General features: G+C 38.6%; 1 protein-coding gene across 2 annotated transcripts in view; it reads left to right on the forward strand.

Moving 5' to 3' along the window:
- The window catches only part of SNAPC1 (small nuclear RNA activating complex polypeptide 1), a 45,358-nt gene extending 37,764 nt beyond the window's left edge, over positions 1 to 7,594 (forward strand). For both annotated transcript variants that reach the window (XM_009006134.5, XM_002753992.7), the window contains exons 9-10: positions 5,226 to 5,324; positions 6,982 to 7,594. In XM_009006134.5, the coding sequence (XP_009004382.1) occupies positions 5,226 to 5,324; positions 6,982 to 7,016 (134 nt within the window). In that variant the 3' untranslated portion in view covers positions 7,017 to 7,594. The remainder of the gene's footprint in view (positions 1 to 5,225; positions 5,325 to 6,981) is intronic.
- The last annotated feature ends 15,980 nt before the right edge of the window (positions 7,595 to 23,574 follow it).

Genomic DNA, 23,574 nt, shown 5'->3' on the forward strand with positions numbered 1-23,574 from the left:
AGGACATAAGATTGTTTAGTTTGATTATATTTCAAAAATTAACTTCTGGTAGATTAAAATTTTTTTTTTTTTTCGAAGTGATAAAATGTTCAGCTAAATTAAATTTAAAGGAGTTTAATTGAGCAATGAACAATTTGAGCATCATGCAGCCCCAGAATCACAGAGACTCCAGTGTAGCACGTGGTGAAAGATTTATAGCCAACAAAAGGGAAATGAGGTACAGAAATAGGACATGAGGTACAGAACAGCTGGATTGGTTACAGCTTGGCATTTGCCTTATTGAACACAGTTTGAAGACTCAGCAGTGTATGAATGGTTGAAGTACCGCCGCTGGGATTGGCCAAGACTCAGCTATTGTTCAGGCACATATTCCTAAATTGGGTTTTCAGTCTTGTCTACCTATTAAGCCAGATTGCAGTTTGTCCACAAGAACTCAAATATAGAAGTATGGCGACCTTCTCAGGCCATATTTAGTTCACTTTAACAGAAGTTTCAAAGATATTTAGGTTTACAAACCCTCTCAAGCACTTTTTATTAACAGTCAGCCTTCATATAGGCACAGCAACGAGATAAGCTGGCCAAGCTGCTTTCTTAAAGACCTGATAATTTTTTTTTGATGTGGTTGAGGAACAAGTGCAAAATAGGAAAAGAAAGAAATTAAATGAAAGGAACTTTCATTTTGAATGTGTGACAGGTATAATTTCTGAAATATCACTTCCTTTGTTAATCGTATCTTACTTAGTTCCTGAAAACAACTGCTTTGCAAATTCTGAAACTAACTTAAGGACAGGCTCCATAGTATAGCTGAGATTTGTTATTGAATTTTCTCGGAGTATTAGGGAGGAGTTACCCATGAGAAAGAATAAAATATTATAAAATATGATCTGAATTCATATCTTCTATCATGGCTTAATGAATCCAGCTAAGGTATTGTAAATACTCTGAAGCAGAAGTAGTTACCTGAATAATAAAGACCCAAATGCTAACTTCGTAGTTTCTCATTAATCAAAAGTTCATTTCCATACAGTGGAAAAGATGATTTTACAGTTTTTCAGAAAGGAGCCTTCAGGTCCATAAAAGACAAAAGATCTTACAAAGCCATTTGCACATGATACTGCTAAAATTTCTAATCTTAAAAGAGCTCTTATAAGCAAATAAGAAAAGGGCCACCACCCAGTAGAAAAAGAGACTTAGGACATAAATAGGCAATCACAAATGCAGGCAAACAGTCAGTGAACATAGGAAATACAGAATTTTGTTTATAATAAAAGATATATTAATTAAAACATTTTTATATTATTTATTTGATCAGCAAAGATTAAAGATAATACTCATTGATAGTGAAAGTATAAGGAAATTAAATCTCTCAATTTAAGTGGGAGAGTAAATTGGCTCATTCTTTTCATAGAGCAACTTAGAATCATGTCAAAATTTTAAATGTACATGCCTTTTAATTTAGAATTTCTAGGAATTCATTCTGTACAGATCATAAATATAAAAGGACTTTCATTGCAAGATTATTTGAAATGGCAAACTGTAAACAACTCAAATGTATAATGGGTAAATAAAATTATTGTCAGTCCATACAAAGGAATACTTTGCAGTTACTAAAAAGCTAAAGAAAGCTCTATATATTTATATATTACATGAAAATATGTCAGAATATATTGATTAAAAATAAAACACAACATAATATATGCATTTCTTAGCAAAAAGTCTTTTTTAAAAAAGTGCAATCTCATTTCTATTAATAAATACATATATACATACACACATGAACATAGTATATAGCATTGAAGAAATCTAGACGTGTATGAAGTTTTACCAGTAGTTAATTTTCAGGGATAGTATAATGAGAAACTGTCCATGAATTTCTGTAATGTTTGGATTTTATAACCATGTGTTACTTTAGTAATCAGTAGAAATCCAAAGACCTTTTTACACATAAGGTAGACATAATTCCATAGACTCCTACAAGTAGAAGGGCTGGTGTGAAAGTATAAAGTGAGGGTCCATTTAGGCTGGATTGTAAAAGGTATGTTGGGGAGTTAACTGTTAATAGTACTAGAAAAATAGGTTGAGGATTGTATTGTGACCAGGCCTTAACTATGGATCCAGGAAGTTTACACTTCAGTTGGTAGGCAGAGGGGGAGTCAACCGAAGCTTTTGAGCAAGAAAGTGGCCTGTCCAAAGTTTTCCTTGAAGAAAATCAATCTGGGAGTAGAATGGTAGGTAGCTGGGAGCAAACTGAAAATAGAAACACTAGTTAGAAAGCTCTGCAGTAGTTCAGATTTAGGAGTAAGGAGCATATGCCGTGTGGTCATGGAAATTAGAGAAGCAAGGCTAACAGATATAAGAGCCAAATGTGGAGGCTAATGGAGAGGGTGAGACAAGAATGCTTAATGTCTAAGCACCTGGGAGGATATTCGTGTCCTTAATGTTGGAGAGATATGATGACACAATAAAGATTTCATTTCGGGGAGAATTCGCTCCAGTCTGCCTTTCCAGACTTAATTTCTGTAATAATTGCTTCGTGCATAAATGGGTGCTCAGTATATTGATGGAATTTACTTAAGCTTGTGTTAAGTTTCAGTTATGTGCTCACCATTCCTCGAATATAACATGCATGTTGATAGGACATCACTATTAACAGTGCTATGATGGATGAAGATGGTAACAGCTACTATTATACACTTTTTTTTCTTTTTGAGACAGTGTCTCACTCTGTCACCCAGGCTGGAGTGCAATGGCACAATCTCGGCTTACTGCAACCTCCGCCTCCCGGGTTCCAGTGATTCTTGTGCCTCAGTCTTCCTAGTAGCTGGAATTACAGGTGCCTGCCACTATGCCCAGCTAATTTTTGTATTTTAAGTAGAGATGGGGTCACACCATGTTGGTCAGACTTGTCTTGAACTCCTGGCCTCAAATAATCCGCCTGCCTGCCTGCGCCTCCCAAAGTGTTGGGATTACAGGCATGAGCCACTGCGCCTGGATGTATAACTCTTTTTATCTGCCATACTTTTTCTCATGTGTCCAAGGCCTCCTAGATAATACATAGCAGAACTGAGACTGGAATGAGTATCTGAATCCAAGCCTGACTCTAATTGCCATACTGTGCTACCTCTTGGGTCATTGGAGGTGTGGATCTGGAGCTGAGATTAGACATATGCTTAAGTAAATTTGTTCTTAGTTGTATTCTAGCTGCCTGATTAGTAATCATTTGTTTTGATAATAAGTAATGGTCTGTTACTGTTAATTGTACCCCACACATTAATAAGTAAAACTGCCCACTTGAGACCTTCTAGGGAGTTAGTTTTATGGATAATTGAGGTTAATGATTACAATGTTGAAATTTACTTTTTAAAAATTATTTTTTATTATCTTTCTCAAATATATTCTTTTTTTTTTTTTTTTAAGACATAGTGTTACTCTGTCACCCAGCCTGGAGTGCAGTGGCATGATTTCGGCCTACTACAGCCTCTGCCTCCTGGGTTCCAGCGATGCTCCTGCCTCAGCCTCCTGAGCAGCTGGGTCTACAGGCACATGCCACCATGCCCAGCTAATTTTTGTATTTTTAGTAGAGGGGGGGTTTCGCCATGTTGCCCAGGATGGTCTCAGTCTCCTGACCTCATGATCCACCCGTCTCAGCCTCCCAAAGTGTTGGGATTACAGGTGTGATCCACCCGTCTCAGCCTCCCAAAGTGTTGGGATTACAGGTGTGAGCCACCACACCAGGCCTGCATTCTTTTATATGTTCCTTTTTTTTGACATTTATCATTTTTGTAATTATAAAAATATTAAAGTCATATATTTTATGCTCTTTTATTTTCTGGAGCATTGTGTCCTTAACATAATTTAATATTCTCCTGACAAGTCATGGTCACCATCATGACTATTATGTTACTGGCTTTTATAATGTAATGATTTTGTCCAGAAATTGACTGGGTGTGGTGGCTCACGCCTGTAATCCCAGCACTTTGGGAAGCAGAGGCAGATGGATCACAGAGTCAGGAATTCGAAACCAGCCTGGCCAGCATGGTGGAACCCCATCTCTCTACTACAAATACAAAACTTATCCAGGCATGGTGGCATGCACTTGTAGTCCCAGCTACTCAGGAGGCTGATGCACAAGAATTGCTTGAGCCTGAGAGGCAGAGGTTGCAGTGAGCTGCGATTACACCACTGCACTCCAGTCTGGGCTACAGAGAGAGAGAGAGAGACTGTCTCAACAACAGAAATAGAAGAAATAGAAATAGAAGAAAAGAAATAACGTAAGTGTGGGGCAGTTTATACTAAATGGCTTCATGCCGAAGTACTTTGTTCTTACGTTTCTTTTTTTTTTTTTTTTTTAATAGTGTTTCTGTTACACTTACTGTAGTGAATGTCTTTCTGTTCTTAGTGTGCAGGCTTAGGAGACTGAGGCAGGAGAATTGCTTGAACACAGGAGGCAGAGGTTGCTATGAGCCGTGATGCACTCCAGTGTGGGTGACAGAGTGAGATGCCATCTCAAAACAAAAAAAAAGAAGCAAGATATAACATATCAAATGATAAAAGTGTTGGGGCAAAGAAAAGCATAGCCTAAAAAAATAGTGTTTATGGGGTTGCTTTTTGGACATGGAAGTTGCGTGATATCAAGTAAATGGTACTTGATATGACAATGATTTCTGATAAATTTCCTTGGGATATTTCTTCAGGTAACAGATGGGATATTTCTTCAGGTAACAGAAGGTTGATGTAGAGAACCTCTAGTGTTTTTGAAAATGGAAAGTCAATGGCAAATTAGGACGAGAGAAATACATCTCGTAGAGCATATGTGGTAAGAAAAGAAAATATGTCCACATCCAAAAACAAAGCTATTAAGCTCAAAAATTACATTTGTAATTAATTTAATAAAGTTGAAGTAACATATGTGATTATTCTTTGATGCCTGCAGATATAACCCCTGTGGTGTGTGATAAAGATTAAATAGTGTTTGTGTTTGGCTAATTTTATTTCCTTTTTCTGATTTCTCTAGTGGAAGAACTAGAGACTATTTTCAAAGTATAAATACAAATATATTAGTCCTCAAAAAAAGATAGGTATTCTAGAATGCATATTTCTGTTTGCCATTACAATTTCAGTTTTTACATGTCTAATTTTTATGCTGTAATAATGACATTTTTTGTAAAATGTTTTCTCAAAGATTAGTATTTTTTGCTTTTATATAATTTTCTAAATATTTGCAGGTAACGTGCAGAATATACACAAGGAAGATAAACCTTTAAGTCTGAGTATGCCTGTAATTACAGAAGAGGAAGAAGAGAATGAAAGTTTGAGTAGAACAGGTACGGATGAAATTTTGTCAAACTAGTGAGGTAAACTTCCACTTGTATGCATCAAGGTTTAGAACCCTTGAGGAAGATGACAGTTTGCTGTGTGTTCTTGTGATCCTTTCATTTTTGGCCCATTGGAGAATTTCAGTATTAGTTATATCATTAACAACATCTCAAAGTCAAGGATAATACAATTAATGAATGGTATAGATACTGATTACGTATCCTATCAGTTTCATCTTTGTAAAGATGTCTCTCTCAGACCTCTGACCTGCTTTCATCTGGACACTGTTTCAGTACTTCTAATCTTGACTGCTGTTCTTTTTTTAGTTTTTTTTTTTTTCAATGAGACAGGGTCTTGCTGAGTTGCCCAGGATAGAGTGCAATGGTTCAATCGCAGTGAGTTACTACATATGGCTTCGACCTCCCCAGCTCAGGCTATCCTCTCCTTCTGCCTCAGCCTCTTGAGTAGCTGGGACTACTAGTCACATGACACTATGCCTGGCTAATTTTTGTATTTTTTATAGAGATGGAGACTCACTGTGTTGCCTAGGCTGGTTTTAAACTCCTGGGATCAAGCAATCCACTTGCCTCAGCCTTCCAAAGTTCTGGGATTATGGGCATGAGCCACCATGCCTGGCTTTGGAATTTGTCTTCATCTTCATTTGTTTTTTTCCTTGTGTTTTCTATTTTTCTTTTTCTGCCATTCCCTTTTTGTTTTTCACTGCTGGGGACTATTTCTTTCTTTGAGATGCAGTCTCACTCTGTTGCCCAGGCTGGAGTGCAATGGCGTGATCTTGGCTCACCGCAACCAGCACCTCCTGGGTTCTAGTGATTCTCCTGCCTCAGCCTTCCGAGTAGCTGGGATTACAGGCACCTGTCATCATGCACGGCTCATTTTTGTATTTTTGTAGAGATGGGGTTTCACCATGTTGGCCAAGCTGGTCTTGAACTCCTGACCTCAAGTGATCTGCCTGCCTTGGCTTCCCAAAGGGCTGGGATTACAGTCGTGAGCCCACCACACAGAGCCAGAATATTTCTTTTTACCACATCTTTGATAATTTTCATGTTTTTGTGTTTTCTATTACTTTCTTTGCTTTTAATGATCAGTAACCTTTAGGTTTGTGCTATTTTTAGATGGACAATTATTCAAGTGTTGTTTCTGGCATCTCCTGTGGTAGCGAGAATGATGTATGGTACTAGTGTTTTGGGTTATGTTTCTAGGTTTAATTGACATGAAATTAGAATCTTAGTCATTTTCTCCCTCTTAGTACTAACCTAAGTATCTTTGACATCTAGCACACTGGGTTCATACTAATTATATGGAGGGCTTATCCATATCAAACAACTTCATGGTAACTTATTATTAATTAGGATTTAGAATGACTAAGGGCCACTATCTCAGTAGATTGATATTGCAATAAGATTGAGATCTTACTATCTCAATGGAGATAGTATGTTTTAAACTGCTATATCATTTTGAAGAAAAAATTCTTGAATATGTCAGGTTTAAGATTTTTTTGTTGTGTCTTTGCTGTGAGGGTATTCTTATTGTGTTGTACCAATTAGACATCTATGTAGTTTAAATGTATATTATCAATTAGGTATTATCATGTAAGTGTCAGTTATTATTTTAGATCTGACTGACTTTTAAACTTTATGTCTTTAGAGTTCACTGCATCCAAGAGAAGGAGAAAACACTGAACAAAGAGCCTGGCGTAGTTTTTAATTTTGAGCTTTCCGACAGAAGAAAAGATTGATATTTTGTGTATTGAATAGGAAGACTGCCAGTATTAAAAATAATCCTTCTGGGAAACTGTAGGTTATTTCTTGGAAATTGCAATACACAGTTCTAGAATAAAAGAGCAAAAAATTAGAATACGAATTATTTAATTTTGACATTTTTTAATGATATGCACAAATGGAGATAAAACTAATATTTAGTATGTAGTAGAAAAAATTTGTTATTTGAAGATTGTTACTGTTTCCTATAACGTTTTGTGATACTATGCTGTCCTAATACAGTCTGGTAATACTATTCTATTAAAACATTTTTATTGAAATATTAATGTTTATTACATGCAAATCACTGATTATTTTGTATCTACAGTCTGATAATGGACTTTTATGTATATTACACTTTTGTTTGTTAAGTATAACAAAGTTTTTGCCTTGTTTAATTTTTTAATACATAAAACATTCTCATAATGTGATTGATAGGAAGATCACAGCTTACTTTCTACTTCTGCAATTGATTAAATATTCTTTAGTGCTTTTTTAAAGCTCCCTTTGGTCTAATGTATATATATGTTTATGTTAGTGTATGTGTAGATATGTGTATGAATGTGTGTCCATATATATATGACTAATCAATAAGTTGTTTAAGTACTTGAATACTAATACTTAAATTAGTATGATATACTAATATATAATATATAATAGTATATAATACTTAAATTAGTATGACATACTAATTTAAGTATTTAAGTACTTAGTACTTAAATGCTAATTATTTCCAATAAAACCTTTAAGAAGAATAATGTAAATTTCAGACTGTGTCTGTGGTATAGAATAGTTGATATTCACAGAAAAAACGTCTATAGCTTCATGAATATGTTTCTCTGTTTGTTAATTTTTCATTTCAGACATTTTTATTAGAGACTGCTTGAGCCATGTTATTTGAATTGCTGCCAATAGCAGACCATCTCCATATTATGTTGTTGGCTCAACTGCTTTTTTTTCCTAATAGAGATTGGGTATCGCTATGTTGCTCAGGCTGGTCTTGAACTCCTGGGCTCAAGCTGTTCTCCCTCAGCCTCCCAAAGTGCTGGGATTATAGGTGTGAGCCACTGCATGCAGTATTAACCTGTTTTACAGTTGATTATACTTCATGCTGTTTTCTAGCATGGTATTATGAAGGGATTTAACATTTTGGTTGAAGATCAAATTCATGATATCTCTATGTATAATCTTTAAAAATCAGAATAGTAGGGCCGGGCGCAGTGGCTCACACCTGTAATCCCAGCACTTTGGGAGGCCAAGGCAGGTGGATCACGAGGTCAAGAGGTTGAGACCATCTTGGTCAACATGGTGAAACCCCGTCTCTACTAAAAATACAAAAAATTAGCTGGGCATGGTGGCGTGTGCCTGTAATCCCAGCTACTCAGGAGGCTGAGGCAGGAGAATTGCCTGAACCCAGAAGGCGGAGGTTGCGGTGAGCCGAGATGGCGCCATTGCACTCCAGCCTGGGTAACAAGAGCGAAACTCCGTCTCAAAAAAAAAAAAAAAATCAGAATAGTAATTCTGACCCAAATAAAACTTTCATTTATTAGAATTCGTGCTGTCACAATTGTTTCCTTTGACTTCAGATGTTTTTGGTCATAGATGGTGCACTTTTCATTATGTGAACATTTGGTAGAGCATCTTGGATGTAAACATTCTGAGGTTGGGGTATAGATCCATTATTGGCCTTGCTTGATGTGCCCAGCTGTTTGCTAGAACTTGTCTGATCATTAAAGTTTATAGACATTGTACAGCTAACACACTGAGTTGCTCTCTGTCTCTCCATAACTGTACTTATAAAATATATGCTGTCATTTCACTTGTACCTCAAGATGGTTAGTGTCCTGCCCCCATTTGCAAAGTCAGTAAGTCATACTTCTGAGTCATAAACACAGGGTTCAGGCTTATAATTTCAGTGTCTTTTTATAAAAGCCAACACAAGTGGAAATCCAGGAAGATACTTTTAACTATAAACAGTAAAACTCCACTTCAAAATGGCTTAAACAGTAAGGAAAGTTTATTAAAATCAGGTGAGTGGCTCTGGCTTACATAGTACATCAGTTCCATGATAGCTTCAAATACCTAGGTTTCAGTTTTTTTCTTTTTCCTTTTTTTTTTTTTTTGAGACAGTTTTGCTCTGTCACCCAGCCTGGAGAGCAGTGACATGATCATGATTCACTGCAACCTCAACCTCCTGAGATCAAGCTGTCTGGCCACATCAGCCTCTTGAGTAGCTGAGTCTATAGGTATGTGGCCATATACTTGGCTATTTTTTTTTTTTTTTAGTCAGAGTCTCGCTCTGTTTCCCAGGCTGGAGTGCAGTGGCACCATCTCAGCTCACTGCAACCTCCACCTCCCGGTTCAAGCGATTCTCCTGCCTCAGCCTCCTGAGTAGCTGGGATTACAGGCATGCACCACCACACCCAGCTAATTTTTATATTTTTAGTAGAGACAGGGATTTACAATGTTGGCCAGGATGGTTTGGAACTTCTGACCTCAGGTGATCCACCCACCTCGACCACCTAAAGTGCTGGGATTACAGGTGTAAGCCACCACACCTGGCCAGCTAATTTTTTTATTTTTTGTAGAGACAAGATCTCACTATGTTGCCCAGGCTGGTGTTGAACTCGCAATCCTCCCACCTTACTTTCCCAAAGTGCTGGGATTATAGGTGTAAGACTGCGCCCAGCCTAGGTTTGGGTTTTTTTTTTTTTTTTTTTTTGAGATGGAGTCTCCTTGTATCACCTAGACTGGAGTGCAGTGACGCAATCTTGGCTCACTGCAACCTCTACCTCAGCCTCCCAAGTAGCTGGGATTACAGGTACCCGCCACCATGCCTAGCTAATTTTTTTTTGTATTTTTAGTAGAGACTGGGTTTCACCATCTTGGTCAGGTTGTTCTTGAACTTCTCACCTCGTGATCCACCCAAAGTGAGTTTCGGGTTTTTAAGGAAAGCTTTATATCAGTGTAGGGAACTGTTCACCAGCTAAGTTTCCAGATGTTATCCAAAGGCCAACCTTCCAAGTTGACCTTTATAAGGATAGCAATCTCAAGGCCTGCTAAATCACCTCTTTTCTGCACAGCTTCATTGCATTTGTCACTATTTCAAAAAATTGCATTGATCTTTGTATCTAGATATTGGTTCACTTTTCTGTTGGATGAATCTACCTGGTCAAACTACCTATATAAAGTTTTAATTATCACCAAATTGAGCTCCAGAAAGACTGCCAGTTTATATTCTGACTAATGGTATTTGTGAATGACTCCTTATCCCCATTTTTAATTTTGTAATTGTCAATTGAACACAGCCTTGACTCTTAGTAGACAATCACAAATTTGTGTTGAGGCCAGGCACAGTGGCTCACCTGTAATCCCAGCACTTTAGGAGGCTGAGGTGGGCAGGTCACTTGAGCTCAGGAGTTTGAAACCAGCCTGGGCAACATAGTAAAACCCCATTTCTACAAAAAATACAAAAATTAACCAGGCATGGTGTACACCTGTAGTTCTGGCTACTTAGGAGGCTGAGATGGGAGGATCGTTTGAGCCCAGGAGATGGGAGGTTGCAGTGGGCTGAGATTATGCCACTGCTCTCCAGCCTGGGCAACAGGGCAAGACTAAAAAAAATAATTAAGCAAATGAGTGTTGGTATATGATAAATTTGACAGAGTGCAGTACTTAATAGTGTTTTTCTTTTTCTTTTTTTTTTTGTTTTTTGTTTTTTGTTTTTTGAGACAGGGTTTTACTCTGTTTTCTAGGCTGGTGTGCAGTGGTCCCAGCTCACTGCAACCTCCACCTCCTGGGTTGAAGCAATTCTCCTGCCTTAGCCTCCCAAGTAGCTGGGATTACAGACGAGCCACTGTGCCTGGCCTTAACACAAGTTTGTGATTTTCTACTAAGAATGAAGGCTGTATTCAACTGACAATTACAATTAATCTTTGCTTACCACCACGCCCAATTAATTTTTTGTATTTTAATAGAGACGGGGTTTCACCACGTTGGCCAGGCCAGTCTCAAATTCCTGACTTCGAACACTCTACCCACCTTCACCTTCCAAAGTGCTGGGATTATAGGAGTAAGCCACTGCACCCAGCCACAATAGTGAGTTTTTCATGAGTATATGTTGAAGATAAGGTATGAATCACTTGATAGACTTGCTTTAAATATAAAATTGAAGTTCATTGAACAGAGTTCAAATAGAAAATATTTGTGTTTAACAGTGAGTTTTCAAAATTAAAGTATGAAGTCCAAATACTAGTTATCTATCAAGCTATTTATATTGCCAACTTAATTTTTTTTTTTCATGATTTTCTTTTCAGGTTTAAATATGTGGGAATAAAATTATTTTTTAACAATTTGAATTAACAAACTACTTACTCCTTCAGCAGAAAGCTCTTTTTCTTTTCATAGCAAAGTTATTTCACAAAGTTTAGTCTAAGGACCATATTATGATCCTGGGCCCCCCTCCGCCACCTCCTGCTCCAATGAATTAGACTTTCTGGGGCAGCAGAAGATGGGGGAGCCTGCTTAGCCTCACTTTAATTAGCTCCCCAGGTAATTATTTTTTTTTTTAATTGCATTTTAAGTTTTGGGATACATGTGAAGAACATGCAAGATTGTTGCATAGGTACACACATGGCAGTGTGATTCGCTGCCTTCCTCCCTTTCACCCATATCTGGCATTTCTCCCTATGCTATCTCTCCCCAACTCCCCACCCCTGCTGTCCCTCCCCTATTTCTCCCCTACAGACCCCAGTGTGGGATACTCCCCTCCCTGTGTCCATGTGTTCTCATTGTTTAACACCCACCTATGAGTGAGAACATGTGATGTTTGATTTTCTGTTCTTGTGTCAGTTTGCTGAGAATGATGGTTTCCAGGTTCATCCATGTCCCTACAAAGGACACGAACTCATTGTTTTGATGGCTGCATAGTATTCCATGGTGTACATGTGACACATTTTCCCTATCTAGTCTATCATCGATGGGCATTTGGGGTGGTTCCAGGTCTTTGCTGTTGTAAACTGTGCTGCAATGAACATTCGTGTGCATGTGTCCTTATAGTAGAACGTTTTATAATCCTTTGGATATATACCCAGTAATGGGATTGCTGGGTAAAATGGAATTTCTATTTTTAGGTCCTTGAAGGAATCACCATACTGTCTTTCACAATGGTTGAACTAATTTACACTCCCCCCAACAGTGTAAAAGTGTTCCTATTTCTTCACATCCTCTACAGCATCTGTTGTCTCCAGATTTTTTAATGATCACCCTTCTAATTGGCATGAGATGGTATCTCAATGTAGTTTTGATTTGCTTTTCTCTAATGACCAGTGATGGTGAGCATTTTTTCTTATGTTTGTTGGCCTCATGTATGTCTTCTTTTGTTAACTGTTGTTCATATCCTTTGCCCACTTTTGAATGGGCTTATTTGTTTTTTTCTTGTAAATCTGTTTTAGTTCATTGTAGATTCTGGATATCAGCCCTTTGTCAGATGGGTAAACTGCAAAAATATTTTCTCATTCTGTTGGTTGCCGATTCACTCTAACGACTGTTTCTTTTGCTGTGCAGAAGCTGTGGAGTTTGATTAGGTCCCATTTGTCTATTTTGGCTTTTGTTGCCAATGCTTTTGGTGTTTTGGTCATGCCAACTTAATTGTAATAACTGTGCCAAGTGATCAAAGCATGATTTCAGTATTAAATATTTACTAAATTAATATTTTGTGGGAGAAGAGGGGTTGTGGCAGTGTATATAAACATAAGCTGTGTTTTAAAATCACACCACTTCCAGAAATCCCAATATATGAAAGTGTTGTTCAAAGTAGCTAATTAGAATGATAATAGTATTAATGTTATATTCCAGGTTTACTTGGGATATCTTAAACCCATGAATAAAAAGTGGAGTCATAAAGAAATTACAGCTTGTATGGATGCTTAATTAGGGGAATATTTTTTACTTTGAAAGTAAAGTATCCTAATTTATTCAGAAGAAAGCTACCCTGGGAAAAGTTCTCTATGAGAAATCATAGTGTTGTCTTTTTTTCCCTTCTGTAGTACTGTTATGGGTTTTATGTTATAAGCACATCTAAGATCCCATCTGGGTTTATAACCCCTTTGTCTTAATAACTCAAAGTTTTCCTAACTGTGAGTAGATATATTCAATGAGGGGAACATTCCCAGTTTCTTTAATACCCAATTAAAGTGTTTGTTCCCTAAGATAGACATAATCGTACCATTTGCAAGCAAAAGGAGAGACAATGAACAAATTTGTGAGCAGAGGCTTTTTCTTAAAGAGGGATTTTTCAGAACAGTGGTTTATTAGGGAACTATGTTAAAAACTTTTAAGTGCTACAAAACTATTTTACTGACTTGTTAAAAAAACATTAAGCACTGCAGAGTGCTTTGGAAATGCAAAAACACAAATGCTAAACTTCAGAATAATTACAGCTAGAAAGTAAGCTTTTGAAAAGTACTTGGATGCCAAGGAAACCGAAGTAATTATGTGGTGACTTTTGGAGCGATTTTTTAAAGTCAGAATAATTGAAAGCTTACATGTTTACACAGATCTTCAGATTGATATGAGACCAAGCTCTCATGGCTTAACAACTGAAGGAGACCCAGGTTTCTTTTTTTCAACTTGAATTAGCTACAATACATATTCTCTTTCCAGTAACCTATTTTGGTTATGACAAAAAGATTTACGCATGTATAGAGAGATGAAATATCTTTAATTAAGGTATCTTTAAAAATGAGCTTTATGGGGAAGAAATTACTTTCATTTTGGTGTAAAGAGCCCAGGAAAATAAGCATAATTACTAATCTTCCTAACTTACTCTTGATTCTTGAATTCTAGTTTGAAGGATGCTTGCTTTTTAAATGCCATTGAGTGAACTCTGTGGGTGCTTAAGTATTCACATTTTCATTTATCTTTTGAACAACTATAGAGTAATTTTCATTTCACATTTTTCTTATTCCCTCTATTAAAGTAAATGTCAACGCCTAGACTTCAGGTTGTATAATACCTTTTAATGTGGTATTTTTTATGCCTGACTTATTTATTTTAATGTGCTGTATATTGCAGGTCTGAATTTTTATTTTTATGATGAATTCGGGCTGCCTCCTTTAACTTACAAGGAACAAAGGCACATTCACATTATCTTAGATGCTAGAGGCTTATTTTAATACTGATCAGAGGCACACCTTCTTGGAGAGCTGGAAAAAATGGCTCTTTTTCATGTAGTGAACACCAGCAGCTTAGACGGCTAGGTTGTGTCCTTGCTTTTGAAGTGGATGTCCATTGCTCTGCAATTACAATGTTCATCTTCTTATTCATGTGCTGTCTAACTTCTCTGCCCACTTTCCCCTCCGCTACTTCGCCTGTTCTCTATAGTTCCTGAAAGAGTATCTGACTGATTTTATTAGCTATAATCCAAAATAGAGCTTCCTGCTGGACAGAGATCATTCTGGCTACTGGACTCCCCTTTTTTTAATTTTTAAAATGGAGTTTTGCTCTATCGCCCAGGCTGGAGTGAAGTGGCGTGATCTTGGCCCACTGCAACCTTCACCCCCACCCCGATTCAAGTGATTCTCCTGCCTCAGACTCCCCAGTAGCTGGGATTACAGGCATGTGTCACCATGCCAGGCTAATTTTTGTATTTTTAGTGGTGATGGGTTTCATCATGTTGACCAAGCTGGTCCCGAACTCGTGATCTCAGGTGATCCACCCACCTCGGCTTCCCAAAGTGCTAGGATTACAGGTATGAGCCACCACATCAGGCCTCTTTTTAATGTTTTTTGAGATGGAGGCTTGCTCTGTTGCCCTGGCTGTGGCTGGAGTGCAGTGGTGCAATCTCAGCTCACTGCACCCTCCACCTCCTGGGTTCAAGAGATTCTCGTGCCTCAGCCTCCCAAGTAGCTGGGATTATAGGCGCTCATCAAGACACCTGGCTTATTTTTTCCATTTTTAGTAGAGATGGGGTTTTACCAGTTTGGCCAGGCTGGTCTTGAACTCCTGACCTCAAGTGATCTGCCTGCCTCAGCTTCCCAAAGTGCTGGGATTACAAGCATGAGCCACCTTGCCAGCCCTGGCCTCCCTTATGTCCAACTGAAAGGATGGTGGCCCTTAACCAGGGCACAGATCCCTGATGCAATCAATTGTGGACAGTATAGAAGGGTGGTACACCTCAGGACAGGGCAAATTAATGGGGAAGGACCCAACTCTGTCAGCTTTCTTCAGAAGGGGTTGTGAGGAGGGCAAGCCTGTAAAAGTTCATAGATTTGTTAGTCTAATCATGGATTTGATGGAAATGATAATGATGCTATACATTACTGTCAATATTGCAACTTCATAATGTAAACAAGTAATGGCAAAAAATGTTCACTTGGCTCATGCCTGTGATCCCAGCAACTTGGGAGGCTGAGGCAGGCGGATCACCTGAGGTCTGGAGTTCAAGACCAGCCTGGCCAACATGGTGAAACCCTCTATGTACTAAAACCAAAAGAATTAGCCAGGCATGGTGGCTCATGCCTATAGTCCCAGCTACTCGGGAGGCTGAGACGGGAGAATCACTAGTGAGCCAAGATTGTGCCACTGCACTCCAGCCTGGGACAGAGTGAGACTTAATCTCAAAAAAAATAAAATGTTCACTTGACAGTAGAAGAGTTAGACTGCGTGGGTTTGCTCTGAGATTACAATCTGCATATGAGACTTACTGAAATCTACCTGTAAGTTAGGGATGGATACATTCCATTTTGTCCTCTTCCATCCTTTGTACTATTGTCATCATATTTAACTGCTACGATATAAACCCCATAATACAGTTATATTCTTGCTTTATTTATTTATTTATTGAGACGGAATTTCGCTCTTGTTACCTAGGCTGGAGTGCAATGGAGCGATCTTGGCTCAGCGCAACCTCCGCCCCCTGGGTTCAGGCAATTCTCCTGCCTCAGCCTCCTGAGTAGCTGGGATTACAGGCACGCACACCATGCCCAGCTAATTTTTTGTATTTTTAGTAGAGATGGGGTTTCACCATGTTGACCAGGATGGTCTTGATCTCTTGACCTCATGATCCACCTGCCTCGGCCTCCTAAAGTGTTGGGATTACAGGCGTGAGCCACTGCGCCCGGCCTTCTTGCTTTAAATAAAGAAGAAAAAAAAATAGGAGAAAAAGGTCTTACATTTACCTACATAGGAACTTTACCCACTTCTCTTCATTCCTTCATGCAAACCTATGCTTTCACCTGGGATAACTGTCCCTCACCCTGGAGACATTCTTTTAATTTATTGAAGCTTAGTTCCATGGGAGATGAATTCTATCAGATTTTGTTTTTCTGAGTCTTTTTTTGTTTTTTTGAGATGGAGTTTTGCTCTTGTTACCCAGACTGGAGTGCAATGGCACGATCTTGGCTCAGCGCAACCTCCGCCCCCTGGGTTCAGGCAATTCTCCTGCCTCAGCCTCCTGAGTAGCTGGGATTACAGGCACGCGCCACCATGCCCAGCTAATTTTTTGTATTTTTAGTAGAGACGGGGTTTCACCATGTTGACCAGGATGGTCTCAATCTCTTGACCTCGTGATCCACCCGCCTCGGCCTCTGAGTCTTTATTTCACCAATTTTGAAGGTTACTTCTGCTGGATTTTGAATTCTAGGTAGACATCTCTTCCAGCACGTTAAGGATTGTTGCATATCTTCCGCCTTCATTGTTTCTGATGAGAAGTTTTCATTCTTACATGTTTTGGTGTATAATGTGCCCTTTTTCTCTGACCACTTTTAAAGTTTTTTTTTTAACTTCATTTTTGTCCATTTGTATGATGTGCCTAGTGTGGCTAATTTTTCCAGTATATCATGTATGTTTTTCTGCACTGGTCTCACTTGCTTCTTTTTCTAGGACTCCAATTACATGTCTGTTAACTGCTTAATACTGTCACGTCTGTTATTGTGGCTTCCTACCATGTCCCCAGTAATTTTTCTGTCTGTGCTTCAGATTGAATGATTTGACTTATCTTTAAGTTCATGAATCCTTTCTTCTTTTGTATTTAATCTGCTGTTAATCCCATTCAATAACTTTAATTTTAGATGTAGTATTTTTCAGTTCTAATGTTTCTCTGTCCTTCTTCATGGTTTTCATATCTCCACTGAAATGTCCCATTTCTTCACCAATTATGACCATTTTTCATTTTTTCTATAGGTTTATACTGTAGTATTGTATAGATATTATACATTTATACTATAGGTGTTATAGGTTTAGCAAATTTAGCTACCTTGAAGTCTTTGCTAGTTTCAACATTGGGGACATCAGTATATCTGTTTCCCCCAAAGAGAAGTATCTGCTTCTATTAACGGATTTATTTTTCTATTTATTTATTTATTTGTTTGTTTATTTATTTATTTGAGATGGAGTCTCGCTCTGTCACCAGGTTGGAGTGCAATGGTGTGATCTCGGCTCACTGCAATCTCCGTCTCCTGGGTTCAAGTGATTCTTCTGCCTCAGCCTCCCGAGTAGCTGGGATTACAGGCACCCACCACCACAGCCAGCTAATTTTTGTATTTTTAGTAGAGATGGGGTTTTACCATGTTGGCCAGGATGGTCTCGATCTCCTGACCTCATGATCTGCCTGCCTCGGCCTCCCAAAGTGTTGGGATTACAGGCATGAGCCACTGCGCCCAGACTGTTTTTCTATTAATGGTGGTATACATTTTCCAGTTTCTTTCCCTGTCTACTAATGTTTTATTGTGTAATAATAAATCTTAGGTACTCTGGATTCTATCACCTTCCTCTAAAGAGTGTTGAGTTTTGTTCTATAAGGCAGTTAAATTACTGACAGAACATCACGTACTTATAGGGGCCTGATGGTAGGCTTTGTTAGGGTGGATCTATTCGGCTTGGTCCTTTAGTTATAGGGCAAATCCCTTAGTCCTGGAAGTGGTCCTTATATCTAAGGTGTGGCCTGTTTGAAGTTTAATGGAAAGTGTGAAGTGTTTGCCACAATCACTCTATTCTTGCAGGGCTTGAACGTGGAACTGAGGAGAACTTTGGGTGGTCAGCTGCTGAAATACCTGCTTGGGACTTTCATATTTCTAGCTATTTGCCCTAGAATCATGAGGATTTTTGCCTTGCTTGCAGCCAAAGATCTGAGGGGATTTTAAACACACATTTTGGAGTTTCTCTCTATGATTGCTCCTTTCAGGGATTTCCCCTAACCACTCTAACACTCCAAATTGCATTCTCTGACTCCTCAGATAGGCAAGACTATGACATTCTGCCTGAGTCCTACCTGCCCAGTTCCGTAAACAGGGGGGTGCACTCAGGTAAACTTGTATAAACATGCATATCTCCTTTCCAGCATGGAATCCCTTACAGTTGCTATCACGGAAAGTAATTATTAGGTGATATCCTCCTATTTACCCTGAAGTTACTGAACCATCTTCCCTGGATTTGTGCAGGGTGTCTGCTAGTGTATCAAGATTCCACTTAGATTGGGAGTATGACTTAACTCATTTAAGTCAGCCAAATGCTATGTGATCATAATTTAGCGTCTTATTAACCTAATGACTTGAAATAAACTGATGCATTTCTGAAAATATGATAAAAATCCCTGATTTTCAAGGAGGCTGATCTTCCTCAAATGCTAAGCACTACAGAATCAAATTATATAATTAATTTGCTTTTGGTTGTGAGCTACAGAGCTTGATCAGGCTAATTACAGATTATGCTATGAGGAAAATATTTTTGTATGCACTAGTCTTTTTTTCTTCCAAGCATTTTTAATATGAGGTTTTAAAAAATCTTATTTAAGACAAAAAAGAAAACCTTCATATAATTATATTACCTACAGACTAATTTTTAAATACTTTAACACCAAACAATTAAATGGGCTATGATATCTTCAGTTGACAACATTTATTTATTTATTTATTTGCAATAAGGCCTCACAATATTGACCAGGTTGGTCTTGAACTCCTGAGCTCAAGAAATCCTTTGCTTTACCCTCCCAAATAGCTGGGCCTACAGCTGCCTGCCATTCTGTCCAGCTACTTAATCGCTTTTAGAGAAGACGACACCCATAGGATTTGTTGAACCTGAACTTCTTATGGTGTGTCTGATTTTAAATGAAATAAATTTTGCTGAAGTCTCACAAATGGTTAATTCTTCTGCCTTTATTACATGTTTTAAATAGTTGATTTATCTCTAAGTTTCTTGCAGCATAATTGTTTTATTGCTCCTTTTGCTAACTTTATGTGTCATTTTATTATAGCTGGTTAACTAAATGTATTCTCTCTGTAAATTTTAACAAGTTGCTCATGAAATTTTCCCAGCAGAAACTTTTTGTCTTGCATTTAAAAATGAAATACCTTGTCCTTTATTTAGAGAGTATATGTTTGGAAAATCATCCTGTTTATTTGTAAATAAAGATGAACCAACCAGTCACGATATAATTTGTCTTGTTACCGCTTTTTAAAAAATCCCTCATATTTATAAATATGATTCATTCACAAAACTACAGTTGATAGAATTAGGACCAAATATCTATCTATCTATCTATCTATCTATCTATTATCTATCTATCATCTATCTATCTATCTATCTATCTATATCTATTTATTTGAGACAGAGTCTTGCTCTGTTACCCAGGCTGGAGTGTAGTGGCGTGATCTTGGCTCCCTGCAACCTCCGCTTCCTGGGTTCGAGTGATTCTTCTGCCTCGGCCTCCTGAGTAGCTAGGACTACAGGTGCACACCACCACGCCCAGTTAATTTTTGTATTTTTAGTAGAGACAGGGTTTCATTATATTGGCCAGGCTGGTCTCAAACTCCTGACCTCATAATCTGCCTGCCTCGGCCTCCCAAAGTGCTGGGATTACAGGTGTGAGCCACTGTGCCCGGCCTAAATTGCTTTATAATGTTTCTGGATCTCCATAATTGAAACTTAATTTCCTCAGAGAAGAAAATGAAAAATGCAGAATGACTCCTCAGAGTTCAAGTCAGAGCACTTTGGTGGATTTAAACACTTTTTATGATATCAGGTTTTCATTAAATGAGTAGACTATCTCTAGCAATATTTACAGGCTGGGTGACTACAGGAAATGAAACCAGGCAGGTGTAGCCTTCTAGGAAGGCCTTGTTTGGCCTGACACTTGTGGCGCCAAGAGGAGCTAATAGCTCCTCTGGTCAATAGCTCCATCCATTTAGTTTTTAATTTCTACTTTTCATTTTTTCTGTATCTTGAGAGTTTTATTTATATTTTTTATATCCTCTCATTCTTTGATCAGCTTTTCAATTTTACCTTTTATTTCATTAAATATTTCAAGCATAATTTCCATCCTGTATATTAATTTCAGTATCTGTAATTCAATCAGTCAGTCTATTATTTGTTGTTTTGGTGATTCTCACTCGTGGTGATTTGTATCCTTGTATTTGGAGCTCACATTTTCTTATACTGAATCCTGCAGACTTAATTTGGGATGCTTTCTTTTAGAGAGGATTTATGTTTGCTTCTTCTGTGAGCCAATAATACTATTGTTCTGGTACCTCTAAAGTCCTTTGAGTCCCTGGAATATCAGATTAAGCTCCAAGTTGGATCTTTTGATTTCAGGAGTTATTGGGTCGACTCCACTTCATTGATTTCTACGCCACTTGCTTAATATCTTGCTGCTTCTTGCTCTGGTTTCAGCTAATTGGTTTGTTTTTCTCCTTGGTGATTCAGCTACTTTCTGGTGAGCACAGGAATGTATTGACATTTTTTTGTAGTAGTATATTCAGGAGGAATGAGAAGGCCCTTTGAGAATATCTATCTGTCATACTACTCAAAGTGGGAATTCCTAGTGGGTATTAATTTATCAGAAGAAACAAAGGCACAAAGATGGTATGTAGTATGCTCAAGATCACAGAGCTGGTGAGTGAGGAGGCCGTTACTGGAAGCCACGTGGTCTGGCTACACTTTTTTTTTTTTTGAGACAGAGTTTCGCTCTTGTTACCCAGGCTGGAGTGCAATGGCGCAATCTCGGCTCACCGCAACCTCCGCCTCCTGGGTTCAGGCAATCCTCCTGCCTCAGCCTCCTGAGTAGCTGGGATTACAGGCGTGCACCACCATGCCCAGCTAATTTTTTGTATTTTTAGTAGAGACGGGGTTTCACCATGTTGACCAGGATGGTCTCGATCTCTTGACCTCGTGATCCACCTGCCTCAGCCTTCCAAAGTGCTGGGATTACAGGCGTGAGCCACCGCGCCCGGCCCAAGCCTACACTTTTAACTACCACACACAAGTCTGAATCTCAGTGGATATTGCAAGTACTGCACGTAATACATTCGTGCAGAGCCCTCATGAATGGGATTAGTGCCCTTATAAAAGAGGCCCCAGAGAGACCCCTCACCATGTGAGGTGACAGGGAGAAATGGACCTTCACTGAATCTGCCAGCTACTTGATCTTGGACTTCCCAGTCTCCAGAGCTGGGAGAAATAAATTGCTATTGTTTACCAGCACCCAGTTTGTGGTGTTTTATTACAGCAGCCCAAACAGACTAAGACAGTTAGGAAACAGGGACTTAATTGTAGAGAATTATAACCAGTTCACTATCTTCATGGAGGATAAAAAGAAGAAGACTTGGATATCTTTATTTAGATATGAGTAAGAGTCATTCATATAGAAAGTTTGTTAACACTAAATTTGTTTCCTACTGGCTTAATTCTTAGCATTTAGTGGCTTTTGATTGTAGATAGAGAAGATTGAAGCAGAAACTCCCAGGTGTGAAATTCCAGGTCTCCAGGCAGTTTTATTATTCTGTGACCAGCTGCTGCTACCTGAGCTAGAGGTTCTCCAACCTTTGGCTGTGTTAGAAACACCTGGTGAGCTAATATGCAGATTATAGTGTCCTGTTGCTGGCTTCAGATCCGGTAAGTATTGGTTGGGAGCTAAAAATATGCATTTTTAACAATTCCCCAGGTGATTCTGGACCAGGTAGCCTGAGGCTCATATTTGGTAAAAGCTGGCCTAAGCTTGTTTTGGCAAGAAGAGCGATTTATGATGATGCATTCCTGGGTCCCTGTTCTCTCCTCTAAGCATACTTAACCCTAGGGTGAGTGTGTTTTGCTTGAGACTGTTAGTGTTATTTCCATAATTGTGTACTTGTGAAATGAAGTGATAATACATTTTTGGGCTATTTTTTGAATGACTACTAAAAAGTCCTTTTTGGTTTTTTTTTAGATGAAGTCTTGCTCTGTTGTACAGGCTGGACTGCAGTGGCACGATCTCAGCTCACTACAACCTCCACCTCTTGGTGGGTTCAAGGGATTCTCCTGCCTCAGCCTCCCAAATAGCTGGGAGTATAGGCATGCACCACAGCACCTGGCTAATTTTTGTATTTTTAGTAGAGATGGGGTTTTACCATGTTGACCAAGCTGTCTCGAACTCCTGACCCTCAAGTGATCCTCCCACCTCGGCCTCCCAACGTGCTGGGATTACAGGCATGAGCCACTGTGCCCAGCCTAAAAAGTACTTTTAAAAAATAGGCTTTACTTAGTCATAAGAAAAACAAAGTACTCACATATACAGCTTTGAACAACAGTGCCATCCATTGACCTATTTGTCTGCCTGGTCTACAGAATCTTACTTTTTTCTTGAGACTGGTTATTCCCACACTTAATTCTTCTAAATTTCTCCCTTATAGACTCCTTACCTACTTACCCTACCTGTACATGTTCAGACAGCATAGGGGCAACCTGTAGAGGGTGACAGGTAACCATAAACCAGTGGCTTTCTGGGTTTGGGTTACTGAATCTCTCTAGTGATTGCTGGAAATTTAAACATCAGACCTAGACCCTACCTTCCACCTTTCAGACCAGAATTCCACCTGATTAGCCCTGTCTTACTTTTGTTCATTCTCTATATGACTTGCAAGAGTTAAATCAGAACTTAATTTTATTTATTATCTAATGGCTACTTTTTAGGTCCTAGAATTATTACCATAATTAATGTCATATTTGAATGTTCTGAAGTACTTGAGTTCAGAGGCTTAGGAAATATGCATAGATATTATTGCAAAGAGATATAGACACTTAATGAAACTCAAAGATAAGTTCTATAAAAACAATAAAAAATGCCTCTCCTTTGGTGTCAGATAAAATGCTCTGTAGCTTGCAGGCCACATGCATAGCTAAAATAATTTTTCCATTTTCACCTACTGCAACAAAGAAAAAGCAGTAGCTATTTCAACCAAAAATAGTCTCCACGGTGATACAGACCCACTCAGCATGTGGCTGCAGCCCTTCACCCTGCCTTGCTCTTATTTCTTGTTTATAGCAGCAGGATGCGGTCATCAGCCAAGGGTCAGAGAGCCTCTATCCAGTAGTGTGCTTAAAAGGTCTTTGTCCTGCCTTATTCTGGAAATGAACGTAAGCAATGTGGATGGTGATAGCTGAATTACTATTATAGCAAATAAGTTAGAAGAGCCCTGTAAGAATCATAAATTACCTTAGCTGAAACTTTTTG

The sequence above is a fragment of the Callithrix jacchus genome, chromosome 8 (genome assembly GCF_049354715.1).
Source record: "Callithrix jacchus isolate 240 chromosome 8, calJac240_pri, whole genome shotgun sequence".
In the NCBI taxonomy this organism is placed as follows: Eukaryota; Metazoa; Chordata; class Mammalia; order Primates; family Cebidae; genus Callithrix; species Callithrix jacchus.